Below are 21,939 nucleotides of genomic sequence, written 5' to 3'. Positions count from 1 at the left end.
ATGAAAACAATGTTTTCCCCAGTAATTTCCCAGTTTTGTCCCCAAGTATATAAAATTCTTAAAAGAAAGAGCATCCAGACAGGCCAGACAGAGGGCTGAGCCACACCGCTGGAGCAGCCCTGGTGAGCTGCAAAAAGCTGCCCCGGTGAAAGCTCCAGTTGTTGCAAAATGGCATAACCCCCTCCAGTTAATTAACAGTAGTGAGAGCAAAGCCTCGTGGCTGGATCCTTTTATTGTTTTAGCAAATGCTATGTTATTATATTTATATCATATTTTACATTAAAAGTCTGATCATTTCAGCTAAGAAAGGAGGGACTCAATGGGGAAAAAACAAAGAAGTGCACTAACCTGCAAAACCAGTTCAAACACAGGCTTTAAGAGCAAGCATTTTTTTTCCAGGATGACATAGGAGTACCCAAAGCCCTGCTATTCCCAACAGGCTTTTGCTTGCCATTACTTTATAGCAGCTGAGGGGAGGGTCTTCAGGGGCAGATTTGGACAAGCACTATGAAGGAGGAGGAAAGGTGAGGTTGAACATCAGCAGCAGGTTGAGCATCTCCCTTCCCTCCAAGTGCTGTGAGCCCCTCTGCAGAGAGATCCTGAGGTAGAGAAATATCCACAACCCTCACACAGACGAAGTACTGATTTTTTAAAACTTTTTTTTTTTTTTTTAAGAAGCACCCTTTATAAATTCTATTCACCAAAATATCTTTCGTAGAAAGGTACAATGGCAGCTTAGGTAACACTAAGAAGCCCAAGTAGCACAGTTTTTCACCCAGCCTGGTGTCTTCAGTTCAGCTTTAATCAGGAAAAAGTCTAGGTCCCCTGGGGGTTTGGTTACAGGAAACCAGCTGTAGCACTGGAAGAAGATGGAGCTTTTCCAGAGGGAGCTGGTGGGGTTTGCGCCTGGTGAAGAACTACAGAAGTTCAAACAATTGGCCTCAAAACGAGCCTCTCTTCTGGGAAACACCACGGAAATACGGTTAAGGTGCAGGTGGTGAAGAGAAGGGGAAACCAACCGCACACGAGCCCAGAAAACAAACCCGGGATATGCCAGGCAAGACTGGCACCCTGTCACCTCCAGCTGTGCCTCCAGCTGTGCGAGGGGTCCCCGGCCCAGGGGGGTCGGTGGGCTCGGCTCTGAATCAGCACAACCCGCCCCGCTGCTGCTGCCGCCTCTTTCGGGAAAAGAGCCCGGGAAGGTGAAGCCTGTCCCGAGCCCGGCGGGATCCCCGGGCCCTGCTCTCGCCGCGCTGGGCCAGAGGGAGGCGATGGAGACGCGGGAGGGGCGACAGAGGCTCTGAGGGGGCGATAGAGGCTCTGAGGGGGCTATAGAAGCTCTGAGGGGGCGATAGAGGCTCTGAGGGGGCGATAGAGGCTCTGAAGGGGCTATAGAGGCGCCGAGGGGGCGATGGAGGGGCTGAGGGGGCAGCGGAGGCGCTGAGGGGGCGGCGATGCAGGCGCTGAGGGAGCGGCGGAGGCGCTGAGGGGGCTATAGAGGCGCCGAGGGAGCGATGGAGGCGCTGAGGGGACGATGGAGGCGCTGAGGGGGCGATGGAGGCGCTGAGGGGGCGATGGAGGCTCTGAGGGAGCGATGGAGGCGCTGAGGGGGTGATGGAGGCGCTGAGGGGGCGATGCAGGCGCTGAGGGAGCGATGCAGGCGCTGAGGGGGCGATGCAGGCGCTGAGGGGGCTATAGAGGCGCTGAGGGGGCGATGCAGGCGCTGAGGGAGCGATGCAGGCGCTGAGGGAGAGATGCAGGCGCTGAGGGGGCGATGCAGGCGCTGAGGGAGCGATGCAGGCGCTGAGGGAGCGATGCAGGCGCTGAGGGAGAGATGCAGGCGCTGAGGGGGCGATGCAGGCGCTGAGGGGGCTATAGAGGCGCTGAGGGGGCGGCACCGCCGCTGCCCCAGGCGGGCCCGGACAGACCCGCGCGGGCAGCGCCACCAAGCGGCGCCCGGCGCCCCCTGCCGAGTGATGAGGCCACAGCGGGAACGGGAACGCTGCTGGAAAACCAACACACATCAACAACAAAAGGAGGGCTAAGGAGGTTCTCCGTACTCTGTTGGATGCGGGGGTAAACACAGTGACAAGGGATGAGGAAAAGGCTGAGGTACTTAAGGCCGCCTTTGCTGCAGTTTTTCGAAGACGAGCTGTTCTCTGCGTACTCAGCCCCTAAACTGGAAGGCAGGGATGCGGGGGAAGTGGTCAGCAGCCTGTTACACTAGGCCAACATACATCAGCATACATCAGCAATAAAAGGAGGGCTAAGGAGGTTCTCCAGCCTCTGTTGGATGCCAATGGTATCCTGGCCTGTATCAGCAACAGTGGGACCAGCAGGACCGGGGCAGGGATCGTCCCGCTGTACTCGGCACTACTGAGGCCGCACCTCAAATCCTGTGTTCGGTTCTGGGCCCCTCACTTCAAGAAAGACATTGAGGTGCTGGAGCATGTCCAGAGAAGGGCAGCAGAGCTGGTGAAGGGTTTGGAGCACAAGTCTGATGAGGAGCAGCTGAGGGAGCTGGGGGTGTTTAGTCTGGAGAAAAGGAGGCTTGGGGGAAACTTTATTGCTCTGTCTAGAATGGCCTGACAGGAGGGTGTAGCAAGGTGGAGGTTGGTCTCTTCTCACAGGTAGCAAGTGACCGACCTGAAGTGGCACAAGGGGACATTTAGTTTGGATATTAGGAAAAATTTCTTCACGAAAAGGGTGGTCAAGCACTGGAACAGGCTGCTCAGGAAAGTGGTGAAATCACCAACCCTGGAAGTGTTCAGAAGACATGTAGACAGGGCACCTGGGGACATGGTTTGCTCGTGAACGTGGCAGTGCTGGGTTAACAGCTGGACTCAATGGTCTTAGAAGTCTTTTCCAGCCCTTAGGATTCTACATTTCTATACATGCTGTCCACTGAGAACTCCATGGGAGATTTAACCAGAGGAGGGATAAGGGAATTGCCCTTAAATAGGAGAAAGACATTGACCAAAGGAGGTTAAGAGCAGCAGGAAAACAAAACTAGGCAGAGGAAGATGAGGCCATGACAGACAAAACTTCAGCACCAAGATCATTAGACTGCAGTGGATGATAAAATCCTACCTGGAAGAAGAGAAATTGCATATCACAGCAAGACACTTTCAGTGTAGGCATGAAGAAGGGACACGATCACTGACCAAAGATTAAGATCACTATGACAGGATGTAGTAAAGAACTTAAGAGACATAAAAGTGGGGCTGAGAAATAAAACAAACCTCAAATATTAAAAAGGAAGAGTAACATTTCAAATAAAATGGTCTGGATGGTTCAAAATGGACAAAATTATCAGGCTGGTTTCTCAGTTCAGGGAAATCTCTAATACCACTACAGCCTAATTCTGCATGGATTAAAAGGCATTCCTCATCTCTGAGTTTTAGATTAATATTGAAAAGCAGATTCAGTTAAAACTATTTCCCATAGTTCATGAAAGTCCTGTCACTCATCCCAGAAAATTCCACAAAATGGAAAAGCACACAGAAAATGTGGTATTTAATGAAATTGAGTCCAACTTCACTGAAAACTTGAAGTCTGTGCAGAACTCAAGTGTGTAACAAAATGAACAGGCAAATCTGATTTAATATTTAACTTTTTCTTCCCCTAAGCAAAGTAATAGATTCTCACAATTTTTTTTTGAATTTGGGGTTTTTAGGATACACTGTTTATGAAGACACTTCTCATTTACGTATGCTTTGCTTGGAAAAAAAAAAAAAGCATTTAAAAAGCACATCAAAAGCATCACAGCTATGCTAGATTCCCAGGTAGAAATACTTTCTCTTGAATAACTCTGTATAAATGAATTAATCACTCCAGTTATAAAGAGAAAATCTTATAAAATCTAATATGAAGAGGTACAAGATATGAAGTTATATTAATATTTCTACTTATCAGCCTGGCACACCATTCTTGCTGGAAAAATGTGTTTAACAAAATTTTCATTGTGAAAACTCTTGTAATAATCCAAATCCCTCTGGAGTTGAACAAGGCAGCACAAGAGAATAGAACATCATTAGAGACATGAGATTTATTTTTTTTAAGCAACTATGTAATAAGTTAATGGAAGGTTTCTTTTAGGAGGTCCTCAACTAAAACTGTGTACTGCTACACAAGCCTGAAGTTGGCTTAAGCCTCTCCACATCCCAATGTTTTCACATTAGATCTGCCAAAATCTAATGCCAGTGGGCACACTGGATGTGAGCAGGTTAATCTTGCAATAGGAATAGTTTATTTAAAAACAGTAGCAGCTTTTTGGGTCAATGCTTGATAAGGAAAACCTGGTTTCAGAATACAAAATGCTGAATAATCAATCAATAGCATGCCTGAAGCAAAGTCTCTCACTAAGTACTATCCAGGGATGACATGTATCAATCCCACTCCCCACTGCAAAAGGTAGATTCTTGTGGAACTCACATCACCATTAACTTTGTACCAATGTCACAAAGATCAGCCATGTGAAACTGCAAAAGCACATAGCAAACTCCCGTGAACCAGCTACCAGAATGTTGCCTTCTGATCAATAAACTATACAAAATTAAACCTCTAATCTCAAGTATCTTGGAACAATTTCTGACATTTCAGATTAAACAAAGTCAGAAAACTACACCCAACATATAAACTCCACTTAATCTTATATTGATCAAGGATGATCAGTACTGAAACTGGGTACTAGAGAATTCAACAAGTTCAAATATATTAAAAGAGAAAGCCATGCATGTTAGCTAGGAGAAAAATACAGAGATTTAGGGGTTTACATCAAAGATTATTCTAGTGAGATATCAGAGCCCCAAAATTGGTGACATTGATTTTTAAGCAAAAGGAACCCAGTTTCCAGAGGAACAGGGATCTGGCCTAGCATTGTCAAAATTAAATCTGAGTTGGCCATAATAGCAGTGCTCATGCAGTTGAGGTGAGCACTGACACACTGACATGCTTTTCTGAATCCTTGTTTTGGTAATTCTCTTGCTCTCACCCTCCAGAGCCAGATCCTTTGTGTGCGCCAGAGAGATTCCTGCACCATGGAGTTTCCTCAGCTACTACAGCACTAAAACCTCCAGCTGAGTAAAGAAGTGCCACCTGAAGCAGAGGCCATGCACTAGTCTGTCTCTGCTGAGCCAAGGGCAGCACTGGACCAGCTCAGATACCATGTTCCCCCTGCCCAAGCAGGCACCAAACAGTTTCAGCTGCCACAGAAGTGAGGCAGATTGTCTGGAGCGTGAGAGAAAACACACACGGAGAAAGAGCCTGTGTCTCTCCATGTACTGGCCCAAGGGCAGAGGTCTGCCAAGCACCTGAGCTGGCCCCTGAGCCACGAGAGCTCCCCAGCCTGGCAGGCTGCTCAGCACCCGCAGCAAGGGCATGTGCTTGCTCACAAGGCTCCTGCAGGGGAGCCTGCAAAATCCTCACGGAACAACCAAGGAGCTCAGGAAATGCTCCAAACCTGTCAGATGGCAGATGAGGACAGCCAAGCTGATTTTCCCTCATTCTTGAGAGAGGTTTGGTATCTGAAGAAACCATCCAGGGCAGGAATAGCAGCTCACCGCTAGTTCAGCAGGGAGTAGTAGTTGAAGAGGAATAGCATTTCCTTGGAGACACTTCTCCCTTCATATACCAAACCTATTAAAGATGCACTGTTTACTTTGAGATGGGTGCTTTGTTTAAAAAATATTAAGAACATGCTTGACAGTTAGACCTTTACTTATGCAGTAAAGGTTACCTGAAACTCATGCAGCAGTTAATAGGGCAGCTTGGTTGTTAGGATTTTGTTCAGATGCACAGCCGGTACAAATTCACAGAGATGAAATTTTCAGATGAAAGCCTACATGCATCCAAACCTCAGAAAAACATGCCTAACGTGGAGCCATTTCCATCCCCCAAGCCCTTCTCTCTGCACGTGTATCGAGAGTTTTAAGAGCAGGCAGTCTTTACCATTTGAGCTTACTGCTGACCCAAGAGTTACTGTGACCTGCCCTTCAATGCCAAAAAGTGCCAGCCCTGCCTGTGCTTGGCCCCTTGGTGTGACCTCCTTCAGCCTCTGAAGTCAGTGACACATTTACCAGGCAGGTTTCTGCTGAGGCTTTGCTCCCTGAACTGCCTCAGGGCTGGCAAAAAGGACTCAGCAGGAGTTACCTCACTGGGAGCAGGGAAACAGTAAGGAAGAGTCTGTTCTTTTTGCAGGGAGTTGGGTGACAGATAAGCTCTCCCACTGTGGGAAGCCTCACCCTCACCGAGTAATTCTTTTGATTAAACCACCTGTGAAGCGAAAGAGAGTCCTTAAAGATCTTGTCTGATCACTGTGTTTTACATATATCGCATTCTGTGCACATCCACACCTCTGTCCCTAATTGTTCAGGTGAAGAGGGGCCAGGGTATATGAGAATAAAATATACAACAAATTCTCTTTTTTAAATTAAGTGAAATTCAGATACCACCTTAGGTCAAAGTGAACTCTGAGAATTTTTATCCTGAAAACAAAGCGGTATCAAGAGGTTCAGTTATCTACGTTCTACTGGCAATGTTATTGCAAGCAGAAAGGCAGTTTTTATTAAGCAAGTGAAGACAGGGATGTGCTGCCAGTGGTTTAATAGCTTTTCCCTTTAAAAAAAGATAGAAGACTTACTGTGAAATTGAATCCCCAACAAGGAGTTTAATATACCTTTCAAAATGTGGAAGAAAAAGCCTTTACTCCCAGGATGCAGAGCAGCAGCTAAAGGAACTTGGGTGGAACTGACGGACATCAGAGCTCCTTGGCACCATCACGTAGTCCAGACCTGCTGACAACACATTCACCTTCTGTAGCACCATCTGCCATGGGCTTTGATCACTTTACCAAATAACTTTTCCAGTACAAGCTTTCTGCTGCTAATGAGGATGCATCCAGCAGAAGAACAGGAACCCCAGTCAAACTCTGACAGCACTACAATTACACTGGAAAAAGACCCAATCACAGACTTTTGCCCATAGAAGTATGTAAGAGCTTGTCAGCAAATCTGCCTGGCCAGGCAGAAGGAAGCTGTCCAGGGTGTTCAGAACTCTGAGCCAACATGCTAACTGACCTCCATGTGCCAACTTTAGAAACTCGGGAGAGAATCAATTTAAGTGACTTGCACCATCCTAGCTGTTGGTGCAGATGACTGTGACAGTACTATCCATGATTAATTTTCTTGTAGCACACAGTGAAAGGGAAGATGAGCCTAACAGATCATTCTGAGCTTTGCCATATTAACAGCCCAAATTCTGAGATTTCAAACTGGAGCACAGAGACTGATCTTTGAGCGTGGTGCTGCATGCAGGTATAGATGGCATCCCTTGGCAAATGCTCTCTGGCACGTGTGACTAACAGGTGGTAACAAAATACTGTCACACATACTGAGTAACTGCTGGAAAGATAATGTTTTTCAGGCCATGTTTGCAAACCTGCTGTGCGAAGTCTGGTATATGCATCCATCTAGTACAGCTGCACACAACCCAGGAGCTCCAGAAGGACCTGTCTGGGATGCAACAAGAGTTGCCAGGATGTTCCTAGTTCCCATGGGAGACAATTCATTCTCTAGAAAGTACTGGACCAAGTGGGTTAGTGTCTTTATTAGGCAAAAATGCTTTGGGACTTCCAGATTCTCAGCTATCTGGAGCCCTGAGTGGTAGAGTCTACATCAGTCCTTTCCCTCAGTCAGGTTCTCCAAACAAAAAGCCATAGTTGGGAAATACAGGAATCTGTACCAAAGAACATCTAGGAACAATTCCAGACAAACTACTACAGCAGGAGCAATACAGGCATCCAGGGAGGTTAGAAGAATAAAGCTGATGCCTACAGCTACAAACGACTGAATCTTTTCAAGCATCTGTTCTAGTAGGAGACTGAAGAGATAGAAGAGAGAAGAACATATCTAAAAAGAGCAATGTGTAACTGGAATCCAAAACTTCATCATAGCTGAAAACAGTATTTTTTGCAGAAGAAGTCAACATATATATGGATCTCAATTGCAAATGAAAGCTTTTGCCTGACTGAGTGCAGGAAAACAACTGCCAAAGAAAAAGTTAGGCTAGGCAAAGAAACAAATTCCTCCTACATCAAAAGCTCTACTTCTTAAGATAAAATATAAAACAAGTAAGGAAACCAAAACACAGAAGAAACCTCTACATATCATTAAGGAGCAATGATAGGCAGAAGATGGGCTAGTGTCAATAAGATGGCACTTTCAAAAGTCAATGCATTATTTTTAAAACATCCAGAATTGCCTATTGTCTTACATCTGTAAATGAGATTGCTTTGGTGAGGACAGAATATTTTTCCAGGAACAGCAGTAAGGATGACACATTCACCAAAATATCCAGCTAAATTCCAAGAACAGACTTGATATTTAACTATACATACAGTAGTCGTGATAATTTAGAGTAAGTGGCTGCCCCTTACACACAGCAGACTCCCAAGTCCCCTGAAGCAACGTGACAGTGACACTCAGGGCACAACACTCCTTCCCTGCAGCAGAGAACACAGTATTGGCCACTGCAGCCAAACTCACAGCAACAAAGGACTCTGCCTTGGTAAGTTCTCAGGTTGTCATCACAGGCAAGGTGACACTGGAACAAACAGGTGACAGGACACATGGCACAACTACCCAGTATTTTCTCATGTATCTCTGGGGATACTCCTGCAATGAAGCTGCTCCAAAAAGGAAAGGATACTTTTTCTGAATGTGTTTTTAATTGCAACAGTAAAAACAGCACCAGCGTCTATCAAAAGGTAAGATGCTCCTACCAAAGGAGATGTAATTAATAAAACAAGTCTGAAAAGGAGGCTGCAGTTGACCCAGGTTGAGCAGTTGACCACAGCACCTTCGGATCAAGGTGAGGGCAAAATGGGAGTCCCTTGGATCAGTCATGAGGTTTTATAATTGTATTAAGCTTCTCCTGCTGTAGTCCTTGACCACACCACCACATGTGATAAAATATTGCCCCCAATGGCACTGCTTGCAGTATGATTGTACAGGCTCAGACAATCTCTTCAGTAATTCTAAAGACCACTTCTCTATTACACTAAATAGTTGTTTAGCAAATGCACAACAGGAAAACAATGAGCAACATAGGCAACAACAGTTCTTTTATCAATTTCTCATCACTTTTCCTCGACCACCTATATTAAGTAATTAATATAGAAAACACATCCCACTGCTCCAATAAACACCTTCTTAACACCTGCCTAGGAAAGGTTTGATCCAGGGCAATTTCACTTGATTTGACTTAGAGGTGTAAAGCAATTCAATAAAGCCCCTTCCATTAAACAATGTGAAGGACAGTATCAGTTTCAGTATGGATAATTAATGACAAGCTGGTAATCTAGTAACAGGTCTCAGTGTACCTGCTTATTCCTTTCTTGTCCAGCTTCAGATATAAGATAGGAAGGAGAAAAATTTGTGCTTTTTCCCCCACCAAGCAATCTACAGAATGCCAGCTTCTGCTTGTCACTACAGAAACCACAAGTAAAATTAACTTGTGAGGCTCATTGATACAGGATGTTATAGAGGGCAATATAAGAATCAAAAGGAAACAAAAAGCTTTTTAGTTCACATAAATTAAATATATTTAAATATACTAAATAGATGCAGCATATCTATTAAGACGGAAGCAACCTTTGTCTCAGCAAGAAACTAAGCAGCAAAATACCTGAACTAAGGACAACCCCTGGGGAGAGATCCCTTGTACCTCCACGCACTGCACATGCTATTTCCCTGCACTTGGGCGACCTCAAGATAATGAGCACCACATGACACAGGATGTAAGGCAAATACGAGTCTCAGGAAGCCTTCTGTCACTCAGCTCTGGGTCTCTAAAAATGCAGATACAATGTATGTTCAAGATTACTCCCATTTTCTGAGAAAAATCAAACATTTGTGTGATATGAAACACAACAGCACATACTGGGTTAAAAAGTGAAGAACAATTACAGGTTCATCTATCCTGATTTCCCATTGTTGTTTTTAGTTAGGTATTTCAACTTGTTCCATTTGAAATGTCCTGTTAGGTCAGAGCATTCAGCTTCCACTGATGAAAACCTCATTTTTAAAAATAAGTCCAAGCTCACTCAACACAAAAATCAAGTGACATTTCTGGTGCTGAAAGTATTTGTAGGAACAAAACACATAGCATCACATGCCAACACCTTTAGTATTCTTTTTTTTCAGTATATCTCCTACAATCTTTCCTACTTAACAGACTGCTGTGACATATACACCTCTGCAAATATTAAACTAGTACTGCCATCACTCCTGTTGTTTTTAAGCAAAGAAAAAGTCACATTTATTTTGTAGTAGCAATAGTTTCTTTTTTATTTTTAATATACTTTAGGAAACAATATACAAAGCTGAGCTTTGCCACCATTTTCAAACGGTGGGTTGCTCCAATTACACAAATTCAGCGTTTTGTGATGGTTAAGAACAGCAGTCAGCACCAGACTTAAACAGTTAGCTACAACACAAACATCCTTCGAAATGAAATGTCATAATATCAAGACAGGTAAACCAGGAGTTAACATATGACAACTTTCGGGGAGGTGTCTTAAATCATTCTTGTTGAATTTTATATTTCATTAAATATTTTATACACATTTTCCTGTTTACAAGTTTTAAACAAAACCTCCCTTGAGGAATTATTTAAGTACAAAAATGTTCAACAAGAACAGTTCTAATAAAGAGTCCCCAAACAGACCAAATTTTAATGTGTTGACCAAAGGAAATGAAAACCAGTGTTTCTTTGCTTTAACATGTTTATTACAACAGATACAATTCACATCTGACTAGCTTTTTTTTCCTCTTTCCCCTCCCACAACCATGTTAACATGTTCATTGGGCTATTTCCTTATATTTGAGCAAGTAATGTACTTTCAGCACACATGCCCAGCAGTACTATAAGTCCATTCTTACAGGGTGCAAATGGAAATACGTTTCAATAATTTATACAAACAAGTGGGTTATGCTCAATCACTGCAATTTTAAGCTACTGTACACAGGAATGAAAAGATTATAGAAAAAGTGCCATAGCAACAGTGCCTTAAGAAAAGAGAAAATTAGAAGCATTAAAAAGCTGGTAAAATCAGATTTAGGATTTCATGGGGAAATGGAACACAGAAGATGAAAAACATTTCTCTGTAAAACAGAAATGGAGAAGCACTGCTCTTGACTCGGTGCAAGTGTGGAAACAGTTGTTTCGTGGTAATTTGTACATTGCCCAAACTGTTGCAGCCTTAGACACAGATCGCCTGGCGCTTGCATTGAATTTTAGGAAATGAAAGATCTTTGAACGATAAATTAACTAAAAAAAAAAAAAAAAAAAGAAAAAAAAGAAAAAAAAATAAAGAAAGCTAATTTTGCAGACAGGTTTACATGTAAGAGGCTAGGTATTTAGCCACCTCAGCATTGATTAGTTTTGGATGTCTAAGCTCTGATACACATGGCTTCCCATGGCTTCACTCTACAAAATATATTTACAACGTGAAGAATACATCTACAAGAAATCTACATTTCAAGGGTTTTACAAATCATTCTTGTATCTTTCCCCTGAATTTGACTCCCTCCTGTCCCCTTCCCCATGTCAACTTTTTTTTTCTGCCCAGCTCAACGGTCCAAAGTCTACTCAAATGCAGCTCAAAAGTGTTAAGACTGGGCATCAGTTTAATAGTTCCTGTACTCAAAACCATGTGCAATTGTTTACAACTTTTCACACCATGAAGGAATTCTGATTCTTTAGCTTTTCAAGTTCTTTAATTTGTTGCCTCAAAAATAGTATCCTGTAAGAGAAAAGAAATAAATTAGTATAAACATTTCCATTATACAGATATATTAAATAACATCTACACAAGTACTTCTACAATCTCAGTGAAAGATACCAAGTTCTTTAGCTCCACTAATAAAATTCAGATATTAAGTTAATTCCCAACCTCTTCAATAACTTCCAAACATTGTATGCAGATGCACAGAGACCTGGTGTGTTTAAAACCTTAGTTCCAAAAATTAGGTTGCTCTATTTCATTATGTCTTTTAAGTTGCATATAAATATTCTATAAAGTACAAAGCAACTTTAAACAATTAGGAAAAAGCATCCAATTCAAGAGACTTTTGTAGAACACTTTCCAAATATGTGCCCAGTTCAGTAAAGATGAATTTTCTACCAAAAAGTAGGTGAAAAATTATTACAATAGACACACTGAAAAAAGCCATTTAACTTAAAAGGTATGGGCATGAAAAATATAGCAATCAACTAAAAGAGCCTTTTCACATGCTGTCAGTTATGGTTAAAACAACGTATTTGCTTTGCCTAGAGATGAAGTTCCTTCTCAGGAGAAATTAAATAGTTCTATTCTGTGCAAAAGTACAGAAATAATATCATCATTCAAATGTATTGCCTTTAATAATCCCATCCTTTGCGAAAGCCTTCCCCCATCAATTTGCTACTTATGCCACGTATTCCACATCTTTGGGATTGCAGCAAAAATAAAAGATACATGTTACCATAGATTCAAAGTCATAATAATCGTTATTCATTGACAGCTTAAGGATACACAGTGTACAAGAAACAAGATGCTATTCACCCTGCTGAACAATGACATTTGACATGTTATTTCAGATCAAATGCTCACTCAGAAATGGAAGTGACACCTTAAGAAATAAACCCTGTAAGAAACCAAGCAGTTCATTAAATATACTATAAAAATTGTAATTTATGTAGTGAAGTTATAAAATAAAACTTCACAAAGAATGGATGTTTTCAATTCTTTATCAGGAAAGATTTACAAATATATTATAGCCTGTTTCTGACTAAAGGATTGCTTTACTAACTGCCAAAATGTAAGAGCTTCTAGGATAAAGGTAGCTATTTAAACATCATGCAGTGCTATTAAGGCAGTTTCAAATACTAAATCAGAATCACTGTGTTCAAACTGCAGTGTGACCTAATAGCTGGGATGACATCACTCAGAAAGGAAACTGAGTACAACAGCAGATTCAGGATCATGACTACTGGTGAAAAGTTTGAGCATGTATTGTAAAACTAAAGTTTTCAGTCTTGCACAACAGTCTTTACAGCGTGGTTGTGTATCGCTTCAGTGATACACAAGACACCTGCTATTACTGACTTAAGAAGCAAACAAAGTCTACTTTGCTATAAGCAAGCATTAGCTTTTCCTTAGTTTGTGATGTAAACTACACCTGTTCAAACCTGCTCCAGCTTTAGACCTATTAGATGTCTCATATAACCCTCGCTGTTTCACACCAGCATAAACTGTGCAGATGTGTACCGATGTGGTCTGTGCATCGTGTACGGGCAGATATTCCAGAAGCATGCTGAAATACTGAGTTAGCCAGTTTTTTGTAATGCACTACAGTATCTGCAAAGATACTTTTCTCTGCAAGTGGAAACAGACACAGAAGTTGCATATCTGGTTCCATCCACTAGAGGCTAAGAGGTGTCTGTGTGGAGAACAGGTAGAATGTACACTGTAGACAGCTTGCAAATGTAGCAAGTACCAGCATATTTACAAAGTCACCAGCAAACAGAACTCATGAGAAACAATGCCAGAATGTGAGTTCTAATACCATCCTGAAAACTGAAGATAAACACAAAGCACACGCTTACCTTTGCTCACGCAAAGTTGCTTGAATTTCACATACTCGAACTAAAGACCTTAAATTCTTTAATTCAGTACAAATTTCTGACATATGGACACTTCCCATGTTATGGGCTTCCTCACGTAATCTTGATGCCTGCAATGGTTACACATAAAGGTTAGGATTTTGAATCATGCATTGGAAACAACTGGCTGTAGCCAGAGGATTGCTGGATGAGTGTGCCTTGGAACAGCAAAGCACTCTAATTTCAAGAGAGCACTGAATCAGTACATTAAATTCTCTATAAAAGCCCGTTTAGAATCATAAATTAACAACCCTAGATGCCAAGAAACTAACCCAGGCCTATGCTAAGGCAGGGATAGTTTAGATTTTCTTGGTCCTACCAAATGTTTACCTGACCATAATGAAAGACAGTATGTGACAGGACTCTCAGTTTCCAAAGCAATTTGTTCAAGCAATTCAAACTCTCCGTCCATTATTTCAATGGCAAACTTAAATCTCCCATCTACGTTAACCCACAGTGACAAAAGGAGCTGAATGTCATCTACTTTCCAGCTACCTTATACATGAAAAAAAAACCTCTGCAACCCTCTTCAGGTGTTTTCTTCCAGATAAACTCCATTATTCCAATATCCCCGTTTAGTCAACTGGAGACAGGCAGAAGTATAAATTTAGAGGGCATGACCTATTACCAATTCCCAATTTGTGCAGTCTTGTCACTGAACTGGATATGACTCCAGAGAACTCCTCAACAGCACCAAGGAGACCAGTATAATTACTCTGAGGTCCTGTGCAGTACACTGCAATAAGGAAAGGGAACTTCTTGCAAGCAGCACATGGTAAAAATTATTTCAAATACAGCCTTCCCTGCAGCATTACTGTTTAGCAATGTTATTCTCTGCTGTACTGGGTCTGGCTGGGATGGAGTTAATCTTCTTCATAGCAGTCCATGTGGTGCCATGTTTTGGATTTGTGACCAAACCAGTGTTGGTAACACACCAGTGTTTTAGCTATTTCTGAGCAGAACCTACACAGCATCAAGGGTTTTACTGTCTCTCTCTGACTCCCGTCCACACAGCAAACAGGTTATGTGTGGACAAGAGACAGGGAGGGAACAAAACTGGAACAGCTGACCCAAACTGACCACAGGGATATTCCATACCATACAATGTCATGCTCAGCAGTAAAACTGGAGGGCTGGCTGGTGGTGACTACTTTTGCATCACTTTTCCCCACCCTCTTTTACTCATCAAGCTGCCTTTACCTCAACTCAGGAGTTTCCACACTTTTGCCTTTCCAGTTGTCCCCCATATCCTACTGGGGGAGAGCGAGCAAGCGGCTGTGTGGTGCTTAGCTGCCTACTGGGATTCATCCACAGCATCTGCTTAAGTACTTGTATACTTGTTTTTTCCTTCCCAAAAACAGTGTTATTTAGCACAGATCTTCATCAGCTTCTGGCATTTCTCCAGTTCAAAGCAGCACTTTGTGTTCTAATTCCCTACATTTAAAGCTTGCTTTTCTGGACTGTGTTAACATCCAGGAGTACCCTGGCCTCCAGTAGGATATCACTTCACATGTCTTCACTGCACAAGTCTAATTACTGGATTGTTTTTCAGTTTTCCATATTAACTGCTTTTTTATGAGTTGTTTGAGATAACTGCTAGTGGTTCAAGAATTGTTTTAGCTACTAATTACTGCGCAGCACATCTCTTCAAGTCTGCTGCTTTAACACATACCTGTCCTGGTTCATCTAATTTATTTACTTATTTATTTTTTAGTTTACTCTGGCATGTGCTCTTATATCCTAATTTTAAATTACACTATGCACCTGGCATCTACCTGAAGAAACCAAGGCATTACATATTTTAGTCTTTCCACTTTGATCTCTCTCCCCTTCTTCACTATGTAGTGCACCTATACTTTCATTCACTTTTATATCAAATATCTCCATTATTGCCTCGAGTGTTACTATTCAAAACTAGTCTATAAACAACACTGTCATGTGAAATAATCTGAAAGAGCAGACAGAACAAAAGCACATAACACTTGGCTTTACCTTTACAAAGGTAAAAATATCCAACTGAGTACATGATTGCCTACCATTAGCTGAATTTTTTATCTCTTTATTACCAATAAGAGAAAAAAAAACCTCAAAAACCTAAGCACTATATAAATCATATATGCCTGTGGTGCACCATTTCCTTAAACACACTCCACAGCAATGGCTCAGTGGTCTGACTCAGTGCAGGTTGGTAACGTCTTAAAATTTTAAAAAAATCAATGAAAAGAAACAAGAATACCTAAACTGATACCTAATGGGGTATCAGTCTAGACTGTGCTTTAAAGAGTCATCTTGAAAGTTATCACCCAAAAGTCTCCCTAGAAGTGTAGGCTTGTGCCAGCATGCAACCACTCTTCAAAAGACCAAAGTAAACTGGGCTAGGTAAGATTAATATCCCGAACAGACTGCACCAGACAGGGCAGCTGGTAAAAGGACTTGAACCAGGTTCAACAACCAATACAGCTCCTTTGAGTAACACATTCCAAGCAGCTGACATGCATCCAGTTTCCCTATATTACAACAACAGGATAGGTTTCATGCAGTTAGTTATAAAATATGGATGGCAATTCTACTGGGTTTCCCATTAAGTAAAAATAGCCCAAATTCAGTCTGAGTTCTCCATATCATCTTAAAAACTGGGTACAACAAGCAAGGCAGAGTACCTTTTTCACTTTGTACAGCTAACAACTCAGTAAGTAAAACTGTGGAGTAGTCTCAAACAGTTTAACTCTGTCACCTAACTCATAACATTTTCCACGTAATGAAAATATAATTATTAAAAAAAATCTGCTGAAATTCAAAAGCACTGGAACCTTAAGTAAGACTGAAAATACTCAACTGCTGAAAGGCAATCACATGTAAAACCAGCAGGTCTAGCCTAATCTCTCTTCCTTCTCCTCTCTTCTGGTTAAGGACAAGCATCAGGCTTTTTTTTTTTTTTTTAAATACTTTTAATTCCTACAAAAAGCAACCTGAGTAAGAAAAGCAATTTTTAAGCTACACATTATGCACTCTCACAGGGAACAAAGCACAGGCGAACTCACCTGCTTTTCTGCGTGGTCTGCAGGCCAGCCTTGAACATGCTTGATAAGGTTTTCGTTGAAGTGTGCTGCTAGCGTGGGTGTCAATGAACAGGTGGGGCGTACAGATGGATTCTGCGGTGCAGGTGTTGAGTTTGATGCACTACTGCTAGAGGTATGATTTGGACCTGGTGATGGACTTCTTTGACTACTACAAGAAAGAATGAAAAAAAAAAAAATTAAGGTGAGCATTTAAAAACATCTGTGACCCTACAGAGAAATAAACATTGAAATTCATTGCTTCCAGACACAAAAATACATAAAACATTCAAACCGCAAGTAAATCCTTCTCGTAGACCAAACCTGTGCCACTTTTCTACAAACCTTCTACGTTTATGGGAACAGTTTTAAGTGCTACAATTTAACAGCGTCGGGTTTTTTCTTGTTGTTGTTTGGTTGGAGTTCTTTGTTTGTCTGTTTTTTTAATAGTGTTGCAATAATCATTAAGAACAAAGCCTGATGTCCTGATCTAAAAATAGTCATATGGGATTTGAGGAGTAACCATCTACTACTAATGCCAAAACACAAATACCTAGACAGTTTTGTGACACTGTACATCCTCACTTAAGGCACTCGGGAAAACAGAAGTATCACAGGAGCAGTATGTTTGTAGTCACCAACTTGACTGCTTTACTGGAACATACTCATGGTAACAAAGGTGGTACCTCACAGTTACATGTTCTTTGCCCCTACATATACTGAGAAATACTAGTATTAATTGTGTAAGTACTTAAACATTACTCCTAACAACTTTCCCACTGGTAGCAGCTTTCAACACAGGCCATAATTACAGTCTGTTTCTTAAAACTTTCTATCACTTGCAGGCAACAAGTAAGAAAGTATTATGAAGGAAAACCAAATTTTAAGTGCCTCCTGATTCAGCACCTAACCTGTTCCCTTCAGGACTGAAAACATCCTAACAAAATGCAACTTTGTAGTCCAATGCCCAGACATTTATCCTAATCAACTTACACTTGCAAAGAATTACAGCACTAAGAATTACAAACAGCCAACAAATTGGCTCTGATATAGACCTGTTGGAACGAGGCTAGAGAAGCCACTAAGCTGATCAGAGGGCTGGAGCACTTCTCCTGTAAAGACAGGCTGAGGGAGTTGGGGCTGTTCAGCCTGGAGAAGAGAAGGCTCCAAGGAGACCTTAGAGCACCTTCCTGTACCTAAAGGGGGCCTGCAAGAAAGCTGGAGAGGGACTTCTCACAAGGACAGGTAGTGAAAGGACACGGGGGATGGCCTTAAGCTGAAGGAGGATGGATATACATTACATATTAGGAAGAAATTCTCCACTTGGAAAGGTGGTGAGGCACTGGAACAGGCTGCCCAGAGAAGCTGTGGATGCTCCATCCCTGGAAGTGTTCAAGGCCAGGTTGGATGGGGCTCTGCATAACCTGATCTAGTGAAAGTGTTCCTGCCTATGGCAGGGTCAGTGGAACTAGATGATCTTTAAGGTCCTTTACAACCCCAACCATTCTATGATTCTATGCAATTAGGTACAGCACACTGGTCTGCAGCATCAAAGACTTTAACCTCATTCCTTTCATCATCCCCAAACTTGTTTAAAAGCTTAGAATATGAAAAAAATATCATGCAGAAAAATTTTGGTAGGCACTTTATTAAATTTCCCTTCATTTTAGGCATCAGAAGTTGCAAAAGTTACATCCCTTTAAAGTAACTGGGGGAAAAAAGTGTTCCGTGTTCTCTTCAGTAATTGGCTCAACTTCTTTCAATGCCACTTACACTGCAAACACTTAATTGTAGAAATGTTCAGTTGATTAGGAAAAAATGGCATTCAGATTTTTAAGCTGTAGTTGAAAGTAGCCGAGAGGGTCAAGGGCAACAAGGGCTGTACATCAAGGGCAAATGAAAAGTTAAGGAACAAGCTGGTTTGCCCCTCTACAAGGCAAGGGGATCTAGAGAAAAAGGACATGAAAAAGGCTAGGACAGTGCAACGTTTTTTTTTCTGCTGTGTTTTTATGGGTATGGTCTACCCTGAGACCTCCCACAGGTCCAAGCACATCAGCAGTCAGTGAAAACAGAGTATTACCTACAGCAGAGGACAAAGTCCAGGAGCAGTTAAGCCAAGAGGACACATGTCTGTGAACCAGGCAGTAGGCACCCAAGAGCAGTCAGGGAGCTGGCCAGTATAACTCAGGTGCTGCATCACCTTGAAGCAGCATGGGGAACAGGCAAGGTTCCAAATGTTAAAGCCATCTTTAGAAGCACAAGGATGACAACCTGGGGAACTACAGGCCAACTGACCTCTGGGAAAGTTATGGAGCAAGTCTTCCTGGAAGGGGTTCCAGCTACATGAAAGACTAAAAGGCATAAAAAAAAAGCCATCATAGAGTTACCAAGGAGGTATTATGCCTGACCGACCTCACTGCCTCCTATGACGAGATGACTGGCTCAGAGGACAAGAGCAAAGCAGTGACATTGTTTCCTTGACTTCAGAAGGGCCTGTGCCACCACCTGCCAAGCTGTTCGCTTATCCAACCCACCTTTTGTGTGTATGGTGGAGAAAAACTGGAGGAGCTGGTGGGCTCAAAGGCTGCAGTCAGCAGTATGAAGACCAATCATAGGAGTGACTGATCAACACTGGGACCAAGAGTGTTTAACATTTTATTAAAACCCCAGACAGTGGCACACAGTGCACCTTCAGTGAGGCTGCACATGACACCTGCTTGGGGGGAGCAGTCAGTTTGCTGGAGGGTAGGCTGTTATTCAGAAGTACCTGAATGGGCAGACAGGAACCAAGTTCAAAAAAGGCAAATGCAGAGTCCTGCACGGAGGGTGGAATAAACCTGTGCAACAATACTAGAACAACCCATGGAACAGCACAGGCCAAGTGGGCAGAAAAGGACCTGAGGATCCTGGTTGACAAATTAAAGGTGAGTCAGGCCAAGCACATGCTGGGCTGTATTAGCAAGAGTTCAGCTGAAAAAAGCAATTCCTCCCCTCTCTTCAGAGCTTAGGAGATTCACAGTATCTGGAGCACTACATAGCAGGGAGCCCAAAACCAGACAAGAATTGAACTGCCACACCAGAGGAATCTGGCAGAGGACCACACAGGTGACTAAGGGCTGAAGCACATGCTTCAGGAGAAGCTGAAAGTTTATTCAGTCTGGAAAAGAGAAGGCTGAGGGGAAGGGGGTTGACGGATCTTCTTACAGATTTTTACTACTTGTGGGGAGAGTAGTCAGTCAGGCTCTTTTCAGAGATGCACAGTGACAGGACAAGAGGCAGAGACACAAGCTGCAGCAAGGGAAATTCTAATTAGGCATGAGGGAAAAAAATCACCATAAGGGTAATCAAACATTAGAAGAAGATACTTGGAGACATTAGCAATTCAAACTTGCAAGTCTTACTCTAAGTTGAGACTTAAGTAGATCATAACTAGAAGTCCCATCCAATCTAAATTATTCTAGGTTTCTGTGTATTCATACAGCATCAACATGGTGATGGTGCAGAGAAAGGCTACCTTTATTAATTAAGTAGAATTGAGGAATAACCTTCGATGCTTATTTACTCCTTAGTTCTAATAGAATTAAAGTTCCCCCTATGATTTGCCTTCTCTCCATTTATCAGCCTGGCTTCTCTTACTCCTACTTCATCAGTAAAAACCAAAAAATCAACCTAACACATCAAAAATGCTTCAGAAAAATTAATAAAATCTGTGTGTTTCTCAAAAATACAGCTGTGTCTTAATTATGACTAAAACATACTGTCACAAGATATCCTAGCACTGCTGTGTTAGCAGCAGGGGGAGCTACGAATGCAGCAATGGTAGTTCCAAACTACCACTGTATTTTTGAATGCTTCACTAAAGGCAAATACCTGCCTTAGCTTAGTTAAAGACTGACTATACCACAGATAATGGAATGCCCCCAGAGAGGCAGTGTAAGATTAGTCTGTTGTGTACAAGGGCATGAGGACAGGATGGTTCTGAAATACATTTCTACAAACTACAATATCTTACAACCTAAAAAAGATGGAATGAAACATGTTCTCCCTCCAGCACTTTTCCAAGACAAAGGAAAAATGTTCCCAGTCCTTTTTGGAAACAAAAAGAAACTACCAACCTGATGAAACTATTAATTATAGAAACAGTTTCATTTTTAAAGCAGTCATAATTCATGGCATGTCTTTGGAATAATCTCTAACAGACAGACTCGCTGTATGCCTGCATTGTGTTAACTTCCTAACTTACATGGCTGAAATGTTCACAACTTTAAAGTCAGCAATAGCTACTAGGTTATTTTTTAGACAGTGTTTCCTCCCCAACAAGTTAAAAATAATTTTATCCACATTCACTTCAAAATTTTAATAATAGTAAGAGCAAAGGGCAATGTACTTGTGATTAACTTCTGCACAATTAATCTGTATTTAATGTGCAGAAAAATGCAACCTTAATTCACAGAGCTGAAAAGATTTTGGACCATCTGTGCACAGTTCAGGTTTCCAAGCTGTTGTTTACTCCTATACAAGTAAAAGACATTAGCCCCCAAGAGTAGTCCTGAATCCAACTGACTGCTTTCACCTCCAAAGGAATAATCTGTTCTCTATCAATTCAGAAATACTGCCTGGACACAGGAAATCTTTTGCAGAAAGTAAATCTACACCTGAGCTGGTCCACTTTTATTCAACTCCACTGCACTCAACAGAAGAAAATACAAGTTGCACAGGTTTTTCCAAGTCATCCAGTTCCCTCATCTTCCACTTTTTGCAAATGAGGCACTTCCAAAGCAAACTGAAACACATGAACTCATGATGCACAATATACCAGTCAAAAGGTGTACTGATTTGATACAGGATACAATACTCACACTGTCACAGTATCTCACACTGGCCTGCACTGCCTCCCGCGCTGCCTCCCCCTCAACTCTGGGATGGTTCTACCTGCAAGACCCCCCTGCTGCAGCAGTGCAGCTGCTGGGACAAACTCAGCTCTCTCCACCAAAATGCTGGTGCCAAATGGAGCAATGGTTTGGAAAGGGCCAGCAGATCCCTAAAGGGAACTCACTGTGGTAAGGGTTATGCCAGAGTAGAAAGTCCTGTACTCAGGAGGGTGGGCTACAGATTAGCAGGCCAAATGGCCACCAATATCAACTCACACAGACTGCAGGCCATGGTGAATGCTTCCAAG

The 21,939-nt window shown here is 42.2% G+C and overlaps 1 protein-coding gene across 3 annotated transcripts in view; it reads right to left on the bottom strand.

Moving 5' to 3' along the window:
- Positions 1 to 10,316: 10,316 nt before the first annotated feature.
- The window catches only part of WAC (WW domain containing adaptor with coiled-coil), a 57,435-nt gene continuing 45,812 nt past the window's right edge, over positions 10,317 to 21,939 (bottom strand). For all 3 annotated transcript variants that reach the window (XM_051802403.1, XM_051802405.1, XM_051802404.1), the window contains 3 exons: positions 16,746 to 16,932; positions 13,648 to 13,775; positions 10,317 to 11,803 (listed from right to left, as the gene is read on the bottom strand). In XM_051802403.1, coding sequence (XP_051658363.1) covers positions 11,734 to 11,803; positions 13,648 to 13,775; positions 16,746 to 16,932 — 385 coding nt within the window. In that variant the 3' untranslated portion in view covers positions 10,317 to 11,733. The remainder of the gene's footprint in view (positions 11,804 to 13,647; positions 13,776 to 16,745; positions 16,933 to 21,939) is intronic.

Source organism: Manacus candei, unplaced genomic scaffold (genome assembly GCF_025592945.1).
Source record: "Manacus candei isolate 608988 ecotype Guabito, Panama unplaced genomic scaffold, ASM2559294v1 h1tg000056l, whole genome shotgun sequence".
In the NCBI taxonomy this organism is placed as follows: Eukaryota; Metazoa; Chordata; class Aves; order Passeriformes; family Pipridae; genus Manacus; species Manacus candei.
Note: the sequence above shows the minus strand (reverse complement) of the source record. Positions and strands in the feature narration are given on the sequence as shown.